Source organism: Engystomops pustulosus, chromosome 4 (genome assembly GCF_040894005.1).
Source record: "Engystomops pustulosus chromosome 4, aEngPut4.maternal, whole genome shotgun sequence".
Taxonomy (NCBI): domain Eukaryota; kingdom Metazoa; phylum Chordata; class Amphibia; order Anura; family Leptodactylidae; genus Engystomops; species Engystomops pustulosus.
Genome location: NC_092414.1, coordinates 1,129,097 through 1,147,996, shown reverse-complemented (window position 1 = coordinate 1,147,996; position 18,900 = coordinate 1,129,097). Strand labels below are relative to the sequence as shown.

The 18,900-nt window shown below is 51.9% G+C and overlaps 1 protein-coding gene across 2 annotated transcripts in view; it reads right to left on the bottom strand.

Annotated features, from left to right (window-relative positions):
* Positions 1-1,074: 1,074 nt before the first annotated feature.
* The window catches only part of LOC140125888 (solute carrier organic anion transporter family member 1B3-like), a 52,181-nt gene continuing 34,355 nt past the window's right edge, over positions 1,075-18,900 (bottom strand). For both annotated transcript variants that reach the window (XM_072144773.1, XM_072144772.1), the window contains exons 11-16: positions 16,251-16,446; positions 16,013-16,178; positions 4,735-4,919; positions 2,494-2,558; positions 2,228-2,345; positions 1,075-1,374 (exon numbers count right to left, since the gene is read on the bottom strand). In XM_072144773.1, coding sequence (XP_072000874.1) covers positions 1,185-1,374; positions 2,228-2,345; positions 2,494-2,558; positions 4,735-4,919; positions 16,013-16,178; positions 16,251-16,446 — 920 coding nt within the window. In that variant the 3' untranslated portion in view covers positions 1,075-1,184. The remainder of the gene's footprint in view (positions 1,375-2,227; positions 2,346-2,493; positions 2,559-4,734; positions 4,920-16,012; positions 16,179-16,250; positions 16,447-18,900) is intronic.

The following is an 18,900-nucleotide window of genomic DNA, read 5'->3' as shown; positions in this document are numbered from 1 at the left end:
GGAGGGGCTGTGACTACCTCTCACACAGGATATACAGGCAGGGGGCGGGGCTGTGACTACCTCTCACAGGATATACAGGCAGGGGGAGGGGCTGTGACTACCTCTCACACAGGATATACAGGCAGGGGGTGGGGCTGTGACTACCTCTCACACAGGATATACAGGCAGGGGGCGGGGCTGTGACTACCTCTCACAGGATATACAGGCAGGGGGCGGGGCTGTGACTACCATCACACAGGATATACAGGCAGGGGGTGGGGCTGTGACTACCTCTCACACAGGATATACAGGCAGGGGGCGGGGCTGTGACTACCTCTCACACAGGATATACAGGCAGGGGGCGGGGCTGTGACTACCTCTCACACAGGAGATACAGGCAGGGGGCGGGGCTGTGACTATCTCTCACACAGGATATACAGGCAGGGGGCGGGGCTGTGACTACCTCTCACACAGGATATACAGGCAGGGGGCGGGGCTGTGACTACCTCTCTCACAGGATATACAGGCAGGGGGCGGGGCTGTGACTACCTCTCACACAGGATATACAGGCAGGGGGCGGGGCTGTGACTACCTCTCACACAGGATATACAGGCAGGGGGCGGGGCTGTGACTACCTCTCTCACAGGATATACAGGCAGGGGGCGGGGCTGTGACTACCTCTCACACAGGATATACAGGCAGGGGGCGGGGCATCACACAGGATATACAGGCAGGGGGCGGGGCTGTGACTACCTCTCTCACAGGATACACAGGCAGGGGGCGGGGCTGTGACTACCTCTCACACAGGATAAACAGGCAGGGGGCGGGGCTGTGACTCCCTCTCACACAGGATATACAGGCAGGGGGCGGGGCTGTGACTACCCCTCACACAGGATATACAGGCAGGGGGCGGGGCTGTGACTACCTCTCACACAGGATATACAGGCAGGGGGCGGGGCTGTGACTACCTCTCACACAGGATATACAGGCAGGGGCGGGGCTGTGACTACCTCTCACACAGGATATACAGGCAGGGGGCGGGGCTGTGACTACCCCTCACACAGGATATACAGGCAGGACTTATAGAGACGTGAGGCAGCTGTGGATATATTTTATTAGATCTGTACATTGTGTGAGCAGTCATGTGACCAGAACCTATCAGGATCCGTGTACCAGGACTTCTCATGATATTTGGGTGGGGGTCACTATATAAAAGTCTGTTTCTCTATTTCGGGGGCATCGCTCGCCCCTTTCCCACCATCTTCGGGGGGCTCCGGTCTCTTGGCCTCGTTCCCTGTCTTCGCTGGATACTTCTTCTTCACCATAAATATAAAGCAGAGGAATAAGAGGAAGGACGGGGCCCGGATCCCAACAGTGAGGCCCAGGAAGGTGTTCCTGCAGGGGAGGAGGAATCACGTCATATTATGAACAGTTTGTATCCCCACTTCAATCAGGATTAAATTATAACACATTGGGGAACATTTAATAAGAGCAGTGCAGAGTGTACTAAGTTCAAGGGGTGTACTATGTACTATGGATGTATCAGTGACTATGGATGTATCGGTGACTATGGATGTATCAGTGACTATGGATGTATCAGTGACTATGGATGTATCGGTGACTATGGATGTATCAGTGACTATGGATGTATCGGTGACTATGGATGTATCGGTGACTATGGATGTATCGGTGGCTATGGATGTATCGGTGGCTATGGATGTATCGGTAACTATGGGTGTATCGGTGACTATGGATGTATCGGTGACTATGGGTGTATCGGTGGCTATGGATGTATCGGTGGCTATGGATGTATCGGTGGCTATGGGTGTATCGGTGGCTATGGGTGTATCGGTGGCTATGGGTGTATCGGTGACTATGGGTGTATCGGTGACTATGGGTGTATCGGTGACTATGGGTGTATCGGTGACTATGGGTGTATCGGTGGCTATGGGTGTATCGGTGGCTATGGGTGTATCGGTGGCTATCCCTGTATCATGTATCGGTGCCTATCCCTGTATCATGTATTGGTGGCTATCCCTGTATCATGTATTGGTGGCTATCCCTGTATCATGTATCGGTGGCTACGGCCGTATCGGTGGCTATCCGTGTATCATGTATCGGTGGCTATGGCCGTATCGGTGGCTATCCATGTATCATGTATCGGTGGCTACGGCCTCATGGCTGGTGAATACACACAGTTTTACCCATGGCTGTGGTCAGATCCATCACTCGGGGGTCTCATACTTACCTGAGGGAGTGGGTGTCATACAAGCGACAAGCCCCCCGCCCTCCGCAGAGCCTTGTCCCCCACATCAGGCAGGTTCTGTCGATTAGAGCCCCAAAGTAAATCGGAGCCGGGATTCCAGCTGAGGAAGAACAGGACACGGGGTTAAAATGAAGGTAACCCCTCCTATTACAGGGTCACACCCCCTACAAAATATCGAGGGGCTGTCCCTGGGGACTCCACTGTAATGGGGGCTTTGGAGCTTTCATTTTTTTCGGGCCCCTCCTCACCTGTCACTCTTATGAGTAACATGTAGACACCGACCCCCAGCGCCTTCAGCTCCGGAGAGACGCACCTGCAGGGGGACAGAGACAAAAAACAGTCACTAGTCATCCATGTCCTCCTCCTCCTCCTCAGTCCCGCTGCCTTCTCCCTCCTCCTCCTCCTCCTCAGTCCCGATGCCTTCTCCCTCCTCCTCCTCCTCCTCAGTCCCGCTGCCTTCTCCCTCCTCCTCCTCCTCAGTCCCGCTGCCTTCTTCCTCTTCCTCCTCTTCCTCTTCTTCCTCCTCCTCCTCCGTCCCGCTGTCTTCTCCCTCCTCCTTCTCCCTTCTCCCTCCTCCTTCTCCCTTCTCCCTCCTCCTCAGTCCCGCTGTCTTCTCCCTCCTCCTTCTCTCTCCTCCTCCTCAGTCCCGCTGTCTTCTCCCTCCTCCTCCTCCTCTGCCTCAGTCCCGCTGTCTCCTCCCTCCTCCTTCTCCCTCCTCCTCCTCCTCCGCCTCAGTCCCGCTGTCTCCTCCCTCCTCCTTCTCCCTCCTCCTCCTCCTCCGCCTCAGTCCCGCTGTCTCCTCCCTCCTCCTTCTCCCTCCTCCTCCGCCTCAGTCCCGCTGTCTCCTCCCTCCTCCTTCTCCCTCCTCCTCCTCAGTCCCGCTGTCTCCTCCCTCCTCCTTCTCCCTCCTCCTCCTCCTCCTCCGCCTCAGTCCCGCTGTCTCCTCCCTCCTCCTTCTCCCTCCTCCTCCTCCTCCGCCTCAGTCCCGCTGTCTCCTCCCTCCTCCTTCTCCCTCCTCCTCCTCCCTCCTCCTCCTCCGCCTCAGTCCTGCTGTCTCCTCCCTCCTCCTTCTCCCTCCTCCTCCTCCCTCCTCCTCCTCCGCCTCAGTCCTGCTGTCTCCTCCCTCCTCCTTCTCCCTCCTCCTCCTCCCTCCTCCTCCTCCGCCTCAGTCCTGCTGTCTCCTCCCTCCTCCTTCTCCCTCCTCCTCCTCCCTCCTCCTCCTCCGCCTCAGTCCTGCTGTCTCCTCCCTCCTCCTTCTCCCTCCTCCTCCTCCTCCGCCTCAGTCCTGCTGTCTCCTCCCTCCTCCTTCTCCCTCCTCCTCCTCCTCCGCCTCAATCCCGCTGTATCCTCCCTCCTCCTTCTCCCCACTCCTCCTCCTCCTCCGCCTCAGTCCCGCTGTCTTCTCCCTCCTCCTTCTCCCTCCTCCTCCTCCCTCCTCCTGCTGTCTCCTCCCTCCTCCTTCTCCCTCCTCCTCCGCCTCAGTCCCGCTGTCTCCTCCCTCCTCCTTCTCCCTCCTCCTCCTCCTCCGCCTCAGTCCCGCTGTCTCCTCCCTCCTCCTTCTCCCTCCTCCTCCTCCTTCGCCTCAGTCCCGCTGTCTCCTCCTTCTCCCTCCTCCTCCTCCTCCGCCTCAGTCCCGCTGTCACCTCCCTCCTCCTTCTCCCTCCTCCTCCTCCTCCTCCGCCTCAGTCCCGCTGTCACCTCCCTCCTCCTTCTCCCTCCTCCTCCTCCTCCTCCGCCTCAGTCCTGCTGTCACCTCCCTCCTCCTTCTCCCTCCTCCTCCTCCTCCTCCGCCTCAGTCCCGCTGTCTCCTCCCTCCTCATTCTCCCTCCTCCTCCGCCTCAGTCCCGCTGTCTCCTCTCTCCTCCTTCTCCCTCCTCCTCCTCCTCCGCCTCAGTCCCACTGTCTCCTCCCTCCTCCTTCTCCCTCCTCCTCCTCCTCCGCCTCAGTCCCGCTGTCTTCTCCCTCCTCCTTCTCCCTGATAATCCCTGATGCCTTCAGCTGACAGGATGGAGGGGACACATTGTCATTCTGTACCATGAAACACAGTTCTGCTGTCATTTTAAAGAGGAGATTGTCTTTCTAAGGGCAACACGTCCCTACAGAGCTCCTACTGGGATCTTACTATGAAAACCACTCTCCGGCCCAACGTCATCCGTGGATAAAACCAGTTCTGTGGCATCCAAATACACAATCCAGGAGATTCTCCTGTTTAAAATGACACCAGAACTCTGTATTTCGGTGCCACATTTTAGTTTATATAGCCGTGTGCTATCCAGTATCTGACCATCTAGTGATGACCTTGATATGAGATTCTGTCACAGGTCAATACTAAGGCAACAGCATTAATGTAAAAAACACAAAAGGAATGATTTCAACACTAATTGACAATTTTATGAAAATAATGACATTTGAAAGAAGCCGAAGGATCACATCTCCACAGCACAAGAGGATTGTGGGTACGGCCGGAGCTCGGACACAATGAGACTCACCACAAGACTATGACGTACGCAGCCGACCCCCCGATGGCAAAGATAAAAGTGGTAAAGATTTGGGAGATAACGTAGATGAGGAACATCTGCTCACAGCCGTCACTGCGAGGACACGAGCCGAGGACCACGGAGGAATTTACTGAGGGGAAACCCATGGACTCAATGCAGGAGCAGCTCTGATAAACCTGTAATAACCCAGAGACATCACTGATTATAATGTACAAGACCCTGATTATTACACAACTCACTGCAGAGTGAGCAGTAAGAGGGGAAGACTGTACAGAGAAGTGTCCCCCTGTAGTAGGCTTAAAGAGCAGGGAGAGGGGGAGAGACAGTACAGAGAAGTGTCCTGTGTAGCAGGATAGAAGAGCAGGGAGAGGAGGAGACAGTACAGAGAAGTGTCCTATGTAGCAGGATAGAAGAGCAGGGATAGGGGAAGAGACAGTACAGAGAAGTGTCCTGTGTATCAGGATAGAAGAGCAGGGAGAGACAGTACAGAGAAGTGTCCTGTGTATCAGGATAGAAGAGCAGGGAGAGGGGGAGAGACAGTACAGAGAAGTGTCCCATGTAGCAGGATAGAAGAGCAGGGAGAGGGGGAGAGACAGTACAGAGAAGTGTCCTGTGTAGCAGGATAGAAGAGCAGGGAGAGGGGGAGAGACAGTACAGAGAAGTGTCCTGTGTAGCAGGATAGAAGAGCGGGGAGAGGGGAGAGACAGTACAGAGAAGTGTCATGTGTAGCAGGATAGAAGAGCAGGGAAAGGGGGAGAGACAGTGTCCTGTGTAGCAGGATAGAAGAGCAGGGAGAGGGGAGAGACAGTACAGAGAAGTGTCATGTGTAGCAGGATAGAAGAGCAGGGAGAGGGCTAGCGACAGTACAGTGAAGTGTCCTGTGTATCAGGATAGAATAGCAGGGAGAGGGGGAGAGACAGTACAGAGAAGTGTCCTGTGTAGCAGGATAGAAGAGCAGGGAGAGGGGGAGAGACAGTACAGAGAAGTGTCCCATGTAGCAGGATAGAAGAGCAGGGAGTGGGGGAGAGACAGTACAGAGAAGTGTCCTGTGTAGCAGGATAGAAGAGCAGGGAGAGGGGAGAGACAGTACAGAGAAGTGTCCTGTGTAGCAGGATAGAAGAGCGGGGGGAGGGGGAGAGACAGAACAGAGAAGTGTCCTGTGTAGCAGGATAGAAGAGCAGGGAGAGGGGGAGAGACAGTACAGAGAAGTGTCCCTGTGTAGCAAGATAGAAGAGCAGGGAGAGTGGGAGAGACAGTACAGAGAAGTGTCCCTGTGTAGCAGGATAGAAGAGTAGGGACAGGGGGAGAGACAGAACAGAGAAGTGTCCTGTGTAGCAGAATAGAAGAGCAGGGAGAGGAGGAGAGACAGTACAGAGAAGTGTCCTGTGTATCAGGATAGAAGAGCAGGGAGAGGAGGAGAGACAGTACAGAGAAGTGTCCTGTGTATCAGGATAGAAGAGCGGGGGGAGGGGGAGAGACAGAACAGAGAAGTGTCCCATGTAGCAGGATAGAAGAGCAGGGAGAGGGGGAGAGACAGTACAGAGAAGTGTCCTGTGTAGCAGGATTGAAGAGCAGGGAGAGGGGGAGAGACAGTACAGAGAAGTGTCCTGTGTAGCAGGAAAGAAGAGCAGGGAGAGGGGGAGAGACAGTACAGAGAAGTGTCCTGTGTATCAGGATAGAAGAGCGGGGGGAGGGGGAGAGACAGAACAGAGAAGTGTCCTGTGTAGCAGGATAGAAGAGCGGGGGGAGGGGGAGAGACAGTACAGAGAAGTGTCCTGTGTAGCAGAATAGAAGAGTAGGGACAGGGGGAGAGACAGGACAGAGAAGTGTCCTATGTATCAGGATAGAAGAGCAGGAAGATGGGGCATAGACAGTACAGAGAAGAGTCCTGTGTAGCAGCATAGAAGAGCAGTGAGAGGGTGGAGACAGGACAGAGCAGTGTCCTGTGTAGCAGGATAGAAGAGCAGGGAGAGGTGGAGAGACAGTACAGAGAAGTGTCCCTGTGTAGCAGGATAGAAGAGCAGGGAGAGACGGTACAGAGAAGTGTCCCATGTAGCAGGATAGAAGGGCAGGGAGAGGGGGAGAGACAGTACAGAGAAGTGTCCCGTGTATCAGGATAGAAGAGCAGGGAGAGAAGGAGAGACAGTACAGAGAAGTGTCCCCATGTAGTAGGATAGAAGAGTAGGGGGAGGTGGAGAGACAGGACAGAGAAGTGTCCCCGTGTAGCAGGATAGAAGAGTAGGGGGAGGTGGAGAGACAGGACAGAGAAGTGCCCCTGTTTAGCAGGATAGAAGAGCAGGGAGAGACAATACAGAGAAGTGCCCTTGTTTAGCAGGATAGAAGAGTAGGGACAGGGGGAGAGACAGGACAGAGAAGTGTCCTGTGTATCAGGATAGAAGAGCAGGAAGATGGGGCATAGACAGTACAGAGAAGAGTCCTGTGTAGCAGGATAGAAGAGCAGGGAGAGACGGTACAGAGAAGTGTCCCATGTAGCAGGATAGAAGAGCAGGGAGAGTGGGAGAGACAGTACAGAGAAGTGTGCCCATATAGCAGGATAGAAGAGCAGGGGGAGGTGGAGAGATAGTACAGAGAAGTGTCCACATGTAGCAGCATAGAAGAGCAGGGAGAGAGGGAGAGACAGTACAGAGAAGTGTCCCTGTGTATCAGGATCGAAGAGCAGGGGGAGGTAGAGAGACAGTACAGAGAAGTGTCCCTGTGTAGCAGGATAGAAGAGCAGGGGGAGACAGTACAGAGAAGTGTCCTGTGTATCAGGATCAAAGAGCAGGGGGAGGTGGAGAGACAGTACAGAGAAGTGTCCCTGTTTAGCAGGATAGAAGAGCAGGGGGAGACAGTACAGAGAAGTTTCCTGTGTAGCAGGATAGAAGAGCATAGAGAGGGGGAGAGACAGAACAGATAATTGTCCTGTGTAGCAGGATAGAAGAGCAGGGAGAGACAGTACAGAGAAGTGTCCCATGTAGCAGGATAGAAGAGCATAGAGAGGGGGAGAGACAGAACAGATAATTGTCCTGTGTAGCAGGATAATAGAGGAGGGAGAGGGGAGAGATAGTTCAGAGAAATGTCCTGTGTAGCAGGATAGAAGAGCAGAGAGAGGGAGAACGACAGTACAAACAAGTGTCTCGTGTAGCAGGATAGAAGAGCAGGGAGAGGGGAGAGACAGTACAGAGAAATGTCCTGTGTAGCAGGATAGAACAGCAGTGAGAGGGTGGAGACAGGACAGAGCAGTGTCCTGTGTAGCAGGATAGAAGAGCAGGGAGAGGTGGAGAGACAGTACAGAGAAGTGTCCCTGTGTAGCAGGATAGAAGAGCAGGGAGAGACGGTACAGAGAAGTGTCCCATGTAGCAGGATAGAAGGGCAGGGAGAGGGGGAGAGACAGTACAGAGAAGTGTCCTATGTATCAGGATAGAAGAGCAGGAAGATGGGGCATAGACAGTACAGAGAAGAGTCCTGTGTAGCAGCATAGAAGAGCAGTGAGAGGGTGGAGACAGGACAGAGCAGTGTCCTGTGTAGCAGGATAGAAGAGCAGGGAGAGGTGGAGAGACAGTACAGAGAAGTGTCCCTGTGTAGCAGGATAGAAGAGCAGGGAGAGATGGTACAGAGAAGTGTCCCATGTAGCAGGATAGAAGGGCAGGGAGAGGGGGAGAGACAGTACAGAGAAGTGTCCCGTGTATCAGGATAGAAGAGCAGGGAGAGAAGGAGAGACAGTACAGAGAAGTGTCCCCATGTAGTAGGATAGAAGAGTAGGGGGAGGTGGAGAGACAGGACAGAGAAGTGTCCCCGTGTAGCAGGATAGAAGAGTAGGGGGAGGTGGAGAGACAGGACAGAGAAGTGTCCCTGTTTAGCAGGATAGAAGAGCAGGGAGAGACAATACAGAGAAGTGCCCTTGTTTAGCAGGATAGAAGAGTAGGGACAGGGGGAGAGACAGGACAGAGAAGTGTCCTGTGTATCAGGATAGAAGAGCAGGAAGATGGGGCATAGACAGTACAGAGAAGAGTCCTGTGTAGCAGGATAGAAGAGCAGGGAGAGACGATACAGAGAAGTGTCCCATGTAGCAGGATAGAAGAGCAGGGAGAGTGGGAGAGACAGTACAGAGAAGTGTGCCCATGTAGCAGGATAGAAGAGCAGGGGGAGGTGGAGAGACAGTACAGAGAAGTGTCCGCATGTAGCAGCATAGAAGAGCAGGGAGAGAGGGAGAGACAGTACAGAGAAGTGTCCTGTGTATCAGGATCGAAGAGCAGGGGGAGGTGGAGAGACAGTACAGAGAAGTGTCCCTGTTTAGCAGGATAGAAGAGCAGGGGGAGACAGTACAGAGAAGTTTCCTGTGTAGCAGGATAGAAGAGCATAGAGAGGGGGAGAGACAGAACAGATAATTGTCCTGTGTAGCAGGATAGAAGAGCAGGGAGAGACAGTACAGAGAAGTGTCCCATGTAGCAGGATAGAAGAGCATAGAGAGGGGGAGAGACAGAACAGATAATTGTCCTGTGTAGCAGGATAATAGAGGAGGGAGAGGGGAGAGATAGTTCAGAGAAATGTCCTGTGTAGCAGGATAGAAGAGCAGAGAGAGGGAGAACGACAGTACAAACAAGTGTCTCGTGTAGCAGGATAGAAGAGCAGGGAGAGGGGGAGAGACAGTACAGAGAAATGTCCTGTGTAGCAGGATAGAACAGCAGAGAGAGGGGGAGAGACAGTAGAGAGAAGTGTCCTGTGTAGCAGGATAGAAGAGCAGGGAGAGGGAGAGAGACAGTACAGAGAAGTGTGCCCATGTAGCAGGATAGAAGAGCAGGGGGAGACGGTACAGAGAAGTGTCCCATGTAGCAGGATAGATGAGCAGGGAGAGACAGTACAGAGAAGTGTCCCTATGTAGCAGGATAGAAGAGCAGTGAGAGGGTGGAGACAGGACAGAGAAGTGTCCGCATGTAGCAGGATAGAACCTCAGGCAGAGGGGAGAGACAGTACAGAGAAGTGTCCCAGTGTAGCAGGATAGAAGAGCAGGGAGAGACAGTACAAAGAAGTGTTCTGTGCAGCAGGATAGAAGAGCAGTGATAGGGTGGAGACAGGACAGAGAAGTGTCCCAGTGTAGCAGGATAGAAGAGCAGGGAGAGGAGGGGAGACAGTACAGAGAAGTGTCCCAGTGTAGCAGGATAGAAGAGCAGGGGTAGGTGGAGAGACAGTACAGAGAAGTGTCCCTGTTTAGCAGGATAGAAGAGCAGGGAAAGACAACACAAAGAAGTGTCCCATGTAGCAGAATAGAAGAGCAGAGAGAGGGGGAGAGACAGTACAGAGAAGTGTCCTGTGTAGCAGGATAGAACAGCAGAGAGAGGGGGAGAGTCAGTACAGAGAAGTGCCCTGTGTAGCAGTATAGAAGAGCAGGGAGAGGGAGAGACATTACAGAGAAGTGTCGTTATGTATCAGGATAGAAAAGCAGGGAGAGGGGGAGAGACAGTACAGAGAAGTTTCCCGTGTATCAGGATAGAAGAGCAAGGAGAGGGGGAGAGACAGTACAGAGAAGTGTCCTGTGTAGCAGGATAGAAGAGCAGGGAGAGGGGAGAGACAGTACAGAGAAGTGTCCTGTGTATCAGGATAGAAGAGCGGGGGGAGGGGGAGAGACAGAACAGAGAAGTGTCCTGTGTAGCAGGATAGAAGAGCAGGGAGAGGGGGAGAGACAGTACAGAGAAATTTCCTGTGTACCAGGACAGAAGTGGAGGGAGAGTTGCAGAGACTATACACAATTGTCCGCATGTTGTGGGATAAAGGAACAGGGAAAGGAGGAGGGACATTACATAGTAATGTCCCTGTGAAGCAAAAAGAAGAGCAGGGAGAAGGGGAAAGATATTTCAGAGAAGTGTCCCCATATAACAAATTGAAGATCAGATAGAGCGGCTGGGACAGCAATGAAAAACTGTCCCGTTGAGCAGGATAGAAGAGCAGGAGGAAAGATAGAACAGAAATAGAAAAGCAGGGAGAGGGGTAGAAACAGTACAGAAAAGTCTCCCTATGTCACAGGATAAAAAAACAGGGATACGGGGACAGACAGAACAGAGAAGAGAAGTGTCCTTTGTAAAAGAATGGAAGAGGAGAGACAGTACAGAGAAGTGTCCTCATGTGGGAGGATATAAGAGCAGGGAGATGGGGGAGAGACAGCACTGAGAAGTGTCGTCATTTAGCAGGAGAGAAGAGCAGTGAGAGGGGGAGAGACAGTACAGAGAAGTGTCCTGTGTAGCAGGATAGAAGAGCAGGGAGAGGGGGAGAGACAGTACAGAGAAGTGTCCCTGTGTAGCAGGAGAGAAGAGCAGGGAGAGGGGGAGAGACAGTACAGAGAAGTGTCCCTGTGTAGCAGGAGAGAAGAGCATGGACAGGTGGAGAGACAGTACCGAGAAGTCACCCCCTGTAGAAGGAATGAGGAGCAGAGAGAGAGGGAAGGAAAGTACAGAGAAAAGTCCCTGTGTAGCAGGATTGAAGAGCAGAAGGAAAGACAGTACTGAAAAGGTCCCTGTGTACCTGGATAGAAAATCAGGAAGTGGGCTAGAGAAAGTACAAACAAGTCTCTCTATGCCGCAGGATAAAAGAGAAGGGATACTGGGATGGACAGTACAGAGAAGTATCAGAGGATAGGAGGACAGGGAGAGACAGTAGAGAGAATTGTCCCTGTGTCAAGGAATGAAAGATAGAAGAAAAGACGAAGGGGGAGAGACAGTACAGAAAAGTGTTCCCATGTAGCAGGATAGAAGAGAAGGGAGAGCGGGAGAGACAGTACAGAGAAGTGTCCCCCTGTAGTAGGTTTGAAGAGCAGGGAGAGGGAGAGAGTAAGTATAGATAAGTGTCCCCATGTAGCAGGATAGAAGGGTAGGGATAGGGGGAGAGACAGTACAGAGAAGTGTCCCCATGCAGCAGGATAGAAGCTCAGGGAGAGGGGAGAGACAATGCACAATTGTCTGCGTGTCTCGTATAGAGTAGGGACAGGAGGAGGGACAGTACAGAGTAGTGTACTATGTAGCAAGATAGAAGAGCAGAGAGAGGCGGAGAGACAGTACAGATAAGTGTCCCCATGTAGCAGGATAGAGGAGAAGGGAGAGGAGAAGGAAAAGAACAGAGAAGTGTCTTCATGTTACAGGATTGAAGTGACAGAGAGACAGTACAAAGAAATTTCCCTGTGTATCAGGATGGAAGAGAAGGGAGAGAGGGAGGGACAGTACAGAGAAGTGTTCATGGTACAGGATAGAAGAGCAGGGAGAGGAGGAGACAGTGCAGGGAAGTGTTCATGGTACAGGATAGAAGAGCAGGGAGAGGGAGATAGACAGTACAGAGAAGTGTCCTGTGTAGCAAGATAGAAGAGCAGGGAGAGGGGGAGACAGTACAGAGGAGTGTCCCCATGTAGCAGGATAGAAGAGCAGGGAGAGGAGGAGACAGTACAGAGAAGTGTCCTGTGTAGCAGGATAGAAGAGCAGGGAGAGGGAGAGAGACAGTACAGAGAAGTGTCCTGTGTAGCAGGATAGAAGAGCAGGGAAAGGGGGAGACAGTACAGAGAAGTGTCCCTGTGTAGCAGGATAGAAGAGCAGGGAGAGACAGTACAGAGAAATGTCCCTGTGTAACAGGATAGAAGAGCAGAGAGAGGAGGGGAGATAGAACAGAGAAGTGTCCTGTGTAGCAGGATAGAAGAGCAGGTAGAGGGGGAGAGACAGTACAGATAAGTGTCCCCATGTAGCAGGATAGAAGAGCAGAGAGAGGAGGGGAGACGGAACAGAGAAGTGTCCTGTGTAGCAGGATAGAAGAGCAGGGAGAGGGAGAGAGACAGTACAGAGAAGTGTCCCCGTGAAGCAGGATAGAAGAGCAGAGAGAGGAGGGGAGACGGAACAGAGAAGTGTCCTGTGTAGCAGGATAGAAGAGCAAGGAGAGGAGGAGAATCAACACACAATTGTCCAGATGTCACTTTAGAGAGGATCAGGGAAAGGAGGAGGGACAGTACAGAGAAGATTCCGTTTATAGTAGTATAAAAGACCAGAGAGAAGAGAGACAATTGAGAAATGTGTCCCAGGTAAGCAGGATAAAAGCAGAGAAAGGGGAGAGACAGTGTAGAGAAGTGTCCCAATGTAGCAGGATAGAAGAGGAGGGACAGGGGGAGTGACAGAACAGAGAGATGTTTTCACTTACAGTAGTATAAAAGACCAGGGAGCGGAGGAAAGACAGTACAGAGAAGTGTCCCCATGTTACAGCAAAGAAGCGCATAAGTTTCCCCATGTAGCAGGATAGAAGCACAGGGAGAGGGGGAGAGACAATACACAATTGTCTGCGTGTCTCGTATAGAGTAGAGACAGGAGGAGGGACAGTACAGATAAGTATCCCCGTGTAGCAGAATAGAAGAGCAGTGGGAGGGGGAGAGACAGTAATAAATAATTACACAATAAATACACAATTGTCCACATGTCACTTTACAGAGGATCAGGGAAAGGGGGAGGGACAGTACAGAGAAGATTCAGTTTATAGTAGTAAAAAAAGACCAGAGAGAAGAGGAGAGACAATATATAGAAGTGTCCCAGTATACCAGGATAAAAGAGCAGGGAAAGGGCAGAGACAGTACAGAGAAGTGTCCTGTGTAGCAGGATAGAAGAGCAGAGAGAGGGGGAGAGACAGTACAGAGAAGTGTCCCCATGTAGCAGGATAGAAGAGGAGGGACAGGGGGAGACAGTGCTGGGAAGTGTCTTGTGTAGGAGGATAGAAGAGCAGGGAGAGGGGGAGAGACAGTACAGAGAAGTATCCCTGTGCAGCATGATAGAAGAGCAGGGAGAGGGCGAAAGACAGTACAGAGAAGTGTCTTCGTAATACAGGATAGAAGAGAAGACAAAGTGGGAGAGACAGTACAGAGAAGTGTACTGTGTAGCAGGATAGAAGAGAAGACAAAGGGGGAGAGACAGTACTAAAAAGTGTCCCCATGTAGCAGGATAGAAGAGTTGGGAGAAGCGAAAGACAGTACAGAGAAGTGTCTTTGTGATACAGGATAGAAGAGAAGACAAAGCGGGAGAGACAGTACAGAGAAGTGTCGTGTGTAGCAGGATAGAAGAGAAGATAAAGGGGGAGAGACAGTACAGAAAAGTGTCCCCATGTAGCAGGATAGAAGAGCAGGGAGAGAGACAGTACAGAGAAGTGTCCCCGTGTAGCAGGATAGAAGAGCAGGGAGAGAGGCTGAGAGAGACAGTACAGAGAAGTTTCCCCTGCAGCAGGATAGAACAGCGGGAGCAGGAGAGAGACAGTACAGAGAAGTGTCCCGTGTAGCAGGATAGAAGAGGAGGGACAGGGGGAGACAGTGCAGGGAAGTGTCCTGTGTAGGAGGATAGAAGAGCAGGGAGAGGAGGAGAGACAGGACAGAGGAGTATCTCTGTGTAGCAGGATAGAAGAGCAGGGAGAGGGCGAAAGACAGCACAGAGATGTGTCCTGTGTAGCAGGGCAGTAGACCAGGGTGATGGGGAGAGACAGTGCAGAGAAGTGTCCCCGTGTAGCAGAATAGTAGAGCAGGGAGAGGCAGTACAGAGAAATGCCCTGTGTAGCACGATAGAATAGAAGACAAAGGGGGAGAGACAGTACAGAGAAGTGTCCCTGTGTAGCAACATAAAAGACCAAGCATAGTGGAAGAAACAGTACAGAGAAGTGTACCCATGTAGCAGGATAAGAGAGGGGGAGAGAGGTTGACAGCACAGAGAAATGTCCCCGTGTTACATGATAGCAGAGCATGGAGAGGTGGAAAGACAGTACAGAGAAGTGTCCTGTGTAGCAGGATACAAGAGTAGTGAGAGAAGGAGAGACAGTATGGAGAAGTCTCCCCGTGGAGCAGGATAGAAGAGCAGGGAGAGGGAGAGAGACAGTACAGAAAAGTGTCCTCATGTAGCAGGATACAAGAGTAGTGAGAGAATGAGAGATAGTATGGAGAAGTCTCCCTGTGTAGCAGGATAGAAGAGCAGGGAGAGGAGGAGAATAAATACACAACTGTCCAGATGTCACTTTACAGAGGATCAGGGAAAGTGGGAGGGACAGTACAGAGAAGACTCAGTTTATAGTAGTAGAAAAGACCAGAGAGAAGAGGAGAGACAATATATAGAAGTGCCCCATAGAAGTGCAGGATAAAAGAGCAGGGAGCAAGAGAGAGACAGTACAGAGAAGTGTCCCCATGTAGATGGATAGAAGAGGAGGGGCAGGGGGAGACAGTGCAGGGAAGTGTGCTGTGTAGGAGGATAGAAGAGCAGGGAGAGGGGAGAGACAGTACAGAGCAGTGTCCTGTGTAGCAGGAGAGAAGAGCAGGGAGAGGGAGAGAGACAGTATAGAGAAGTGTCCCTGTGTAGCAGGATAGAAGAGCAGGGAGAGGGGAGAGACAGTACAGAGAAGTGTCCTGTGTATCAGGATAGAAGAGCAGTGAGAGGAGGAGAGACAGTACAGAGAAGTGTCCTGTGTATCAGGATAGAAGAGCAGGGAGAGGGAGAGAGACAGTACAGAGAAGTGTCCTGTGTAGCATGATAGAATAGCAGGGAGAGGGCGAAAGACAGTACAGATAAGTGTCCTGTGTAGCAGGATAGAAGAGAAGACAAAGGGGAGAGACAGTACAGAAAAGTGTCCCCATGTAGCAGGATAGAAGAGCAGAGAGAGGGGGAGAGACAGTACAGAGAAGTGTCCCAGTGTAGCATTATAAAAGACTAGGCATAGTGGAAGAAACAGTACAGAGAAGTGTGCCCATGTAGCAGGAGAAGAGAGGGGGAGAGGGGTTGACAACACAGAGAAGTGTCCCTGTGTTACACGATAGTAGAGCATGGAGAGGTGGAGAGACAGTACAGAGAAGTGTCCTGTGTAGCAGGATAGAAGAGAAGGGAGAGAAGTAGAGACAGTACGGAGAAGGCTCCCCGTGTATCAGGATAGAAGAGCAGGGAGAGGGAGAGAGACAGTACAGAGAAGTGTCCCCGTGTAGCATTATAAAAGACCAGGCATAGTGGAAGAAACAGTACAGAGAAGTGTGCCCATGTTGCAGGATAAGAGAGGGGGGGAAGGGTTGACAGCACAGAGAAGTGTTCCTTTGATACACGTTAGTAGAGTATGGAGAGGTGGAGAGACAGTTCAAAGAGTGCCCTGTGTAGCAGGATAGAAGAGCAGGGAGAGGGAGAGAGACAGTACAGAGAAGTCTTCCCGTGTAGCAGGATACAAGTGTAGTGAGAGAAGGAGAGACAGTACGGAGAAGTCTTCCCGTGTAGCAGGATGTTCTCCCCCTCGCACTCACTATGTGCTTTCCGGATCCTGTGGAGGACTTGCAGCCGGCCAGACACGCGGACAAGTAGGTGATGTTATTGGCTCCGCACACGGGATCCCACTGCTGTGAGGAGCAGCTGCAGTCGGCGTTACAGGAGGAGAGGAGCTGCTGCTTTCCCCAGGTCTCCACTTTGCTCCTGTGATAGAATACAACTCAGCGACCCCTCATTATCTGCCCCCCTCATGTATATAATAACCCCAGGACTCACCCGTTATAAGACACCGTGATCCCCGCCACATCACCGTTCTCACAGCCCAACATGAAAACGGACATATTCATGATGAAGGCCACAAAGGACGAAATGAAGACCAACTTAGATGCCGACAGCAGCCCCATCTTGTACCTCTTCATCAGGAGACCCCCAAGGAACATCCCCAGGGCTGCTGCTGGGAGGGTTGAAGCTCCTGCACATAGTAACATTAGTAGTTAAAGGGATTTTAGTCTCTTATCTTTTCTAGATTTGTGGAGCCTAAATTTGTTTGTGGGTTTGTTTAGGGCTGATTTCCTTTTAAGGTTTGGTCTGGAGACTAAATTTATTCATGGGTCTGTTTTGGGTGTTGAATATCTTTATACTGCCTTTCTCTTAAAAATACGCCCTAGTTGCATATGGCTATATCTTCTAAAGCACACATGGTACCACCAGGTTGTTCCTCAGATGCGAATTGTCCGCGATGGCCACCAAGGTTGTGGTACAAAATCGAAAGGCAATCTCATGGTCGGGGACAGGCAGATGGTCAAGGCAGGTGGCAACGATTGAGGGTCAGCGAGCAGAGGGTCAGGGCAGGCAGCGGAGGAGTGTAAATGGGAACAGGTCCAGGGTCACAACAGGGAATCCAATTACAAGCACTAGGCACAGGGCAAAGCTTTCTCGACGGCATATAACACGAAGATCCGGCAGGAAATGCTGGGACACTTCGAGCTTTATCCATTTCCTGAAAAGGGCCAACAACAATTAGCGGTGCGCTGGCCCTTTAAATCTTCTGAAGCTGGCGCACACACCGTGGGAGACGGGGATGCAGGAGCACAGCCGCCGGAAGGGAATCAGGAATGGGGAGAGGTAAGACATAGTGGAGGGGCGCTGGGGCACACTGAGGATCACGGGTAAGCCCACGACTTGAAATTTGGGTCACGGAAGCACCCAAGACAGTACCCCCCTTCGGCCTCCCCTCTTCTTTGGCTGGAAGAACCTCTGCAGGAGACTGCAGTCCAGAATGTTATCCTTAGCTTCCCAGGATCTCTCCTCCAGCCTGAACCCCTCCCAGTCAACCAAGAAGACCCGCTTCCCTTTCACCATGTTTATATCTAGGACCTCCCTTATCTCAAAGACATAGGTGGAATCAGCCTCAGGAGCAGGAGGAGACACTTGCCGGGAGAAGCAGTTCAGGATCACTAGATTGAGTAAAGAGACATGGAAGAAGTTCAGGATGCGCATGGTGGGAGGAAGGCGCAACTGGATTGTAGGCCACTGGATTGATGTGAGTGAGCACCCCGAAGGGACCTAGGAAACTAGGGCCAAGTATATAGTCAGGGATCTTTAGTCAGACATACCTGGAGGGCAACCAGACTTTGTCACCTAGAGAAAAGACAGGAGGAGACCTGCGTTTCTGCTCCCAAATGGACTTTAGATCCTGTACCAATTCTTAAACCACAGAAACATCTGAGGACACAGGTAGAGGAAGAGGAGGGCATGGATGCAGTCTATAGATGATGAAAGGTGTTGAGCCGACAGATGCAGAATCCAGGGAGTTATAGGAAAACTCCGCCCATGGCAACAGAGAGGAACAGTCGTCCTGATGGGCCGAAACAAAATGGCGAAGATACCAGCCCAGAGTCTGGTTCACTCATTCCACCTGACCATTAGATTGTGGGTGATGGGTGGAAGAGAATTCCAACTTTACTTGTAGCTGGTTACACAGCACAATGTGCTGGGGAAGTCCATGGAGCCGGAAGATGTGATGGAAGAAGAGACTGGCAAGACGTGGAGAAGCCGTCTGACCTGGGAGAGGGACAAAATGGGACATTTTGGAAAAACAGTCTGTTACCACCCAGATGACAGTATTGCCTGAGGAAGGCGAAAGGTCCATGATGAAGTCCATAGCCACGTGAGACCACGGGCATGTTGGTATTGGCAACGGCAGAAGGAGACCAGCAAGCTTGAGACGCGACGGCTTATTCCGGGCACAGGAAGTGCAGGAAGCCACATAGTCCTGAACATTCTTGACCATAACTGGCCACCAGTAGAATCGGGACACGAGGGCGACAGAACGCTGCACCCCAGGGAGCCCAGCCACATTTGAGCAATGTCCCCACATCAGAATTTTTTTCCGTAGAGATGGTCTGACATAGATATTGCCAGGAGGTAGTTGACAAAGATCCACTGGAGCAGCAACAACCAGCTTTTCAGGAGAAATAATGTGCCAAGGAGCTGGTTCCCCTCCTATGACATCAGAGGCACAGGAAAGGGCATCAGCCTTGATATTCTTCTCAGCAGGACAGAAGTGAATCAGGAGTTTGAAGTGAGAGAAGAAGACAGACCAACGGGCTTGCCTAGGGTTGAGACATTGGTCTGTCTGGAGATACAGGAGATTTTTATTGTCTGTATATACGCAGACCAGATGGTGAGCTCCCTCCAGAAGATATCGCCATTCTTCCAGGGCAAGATTGATGGCCAGAAGTTCTCCGTCACCTATGGAGTAATTCCTCTCTGCAGCGGTGAAAGTGTGCGTTCGGCCTTTAGGCGCTTTAGGCTTTAGGCTCTAGGCAGAGCACCGCCCTGCACCCACAGAGGACGCATCAACTTCCAGATGAAAAGGCTTTTCTGTACCAGGCCAAGGCGGATTTCAACCTTGAGAAGGCTT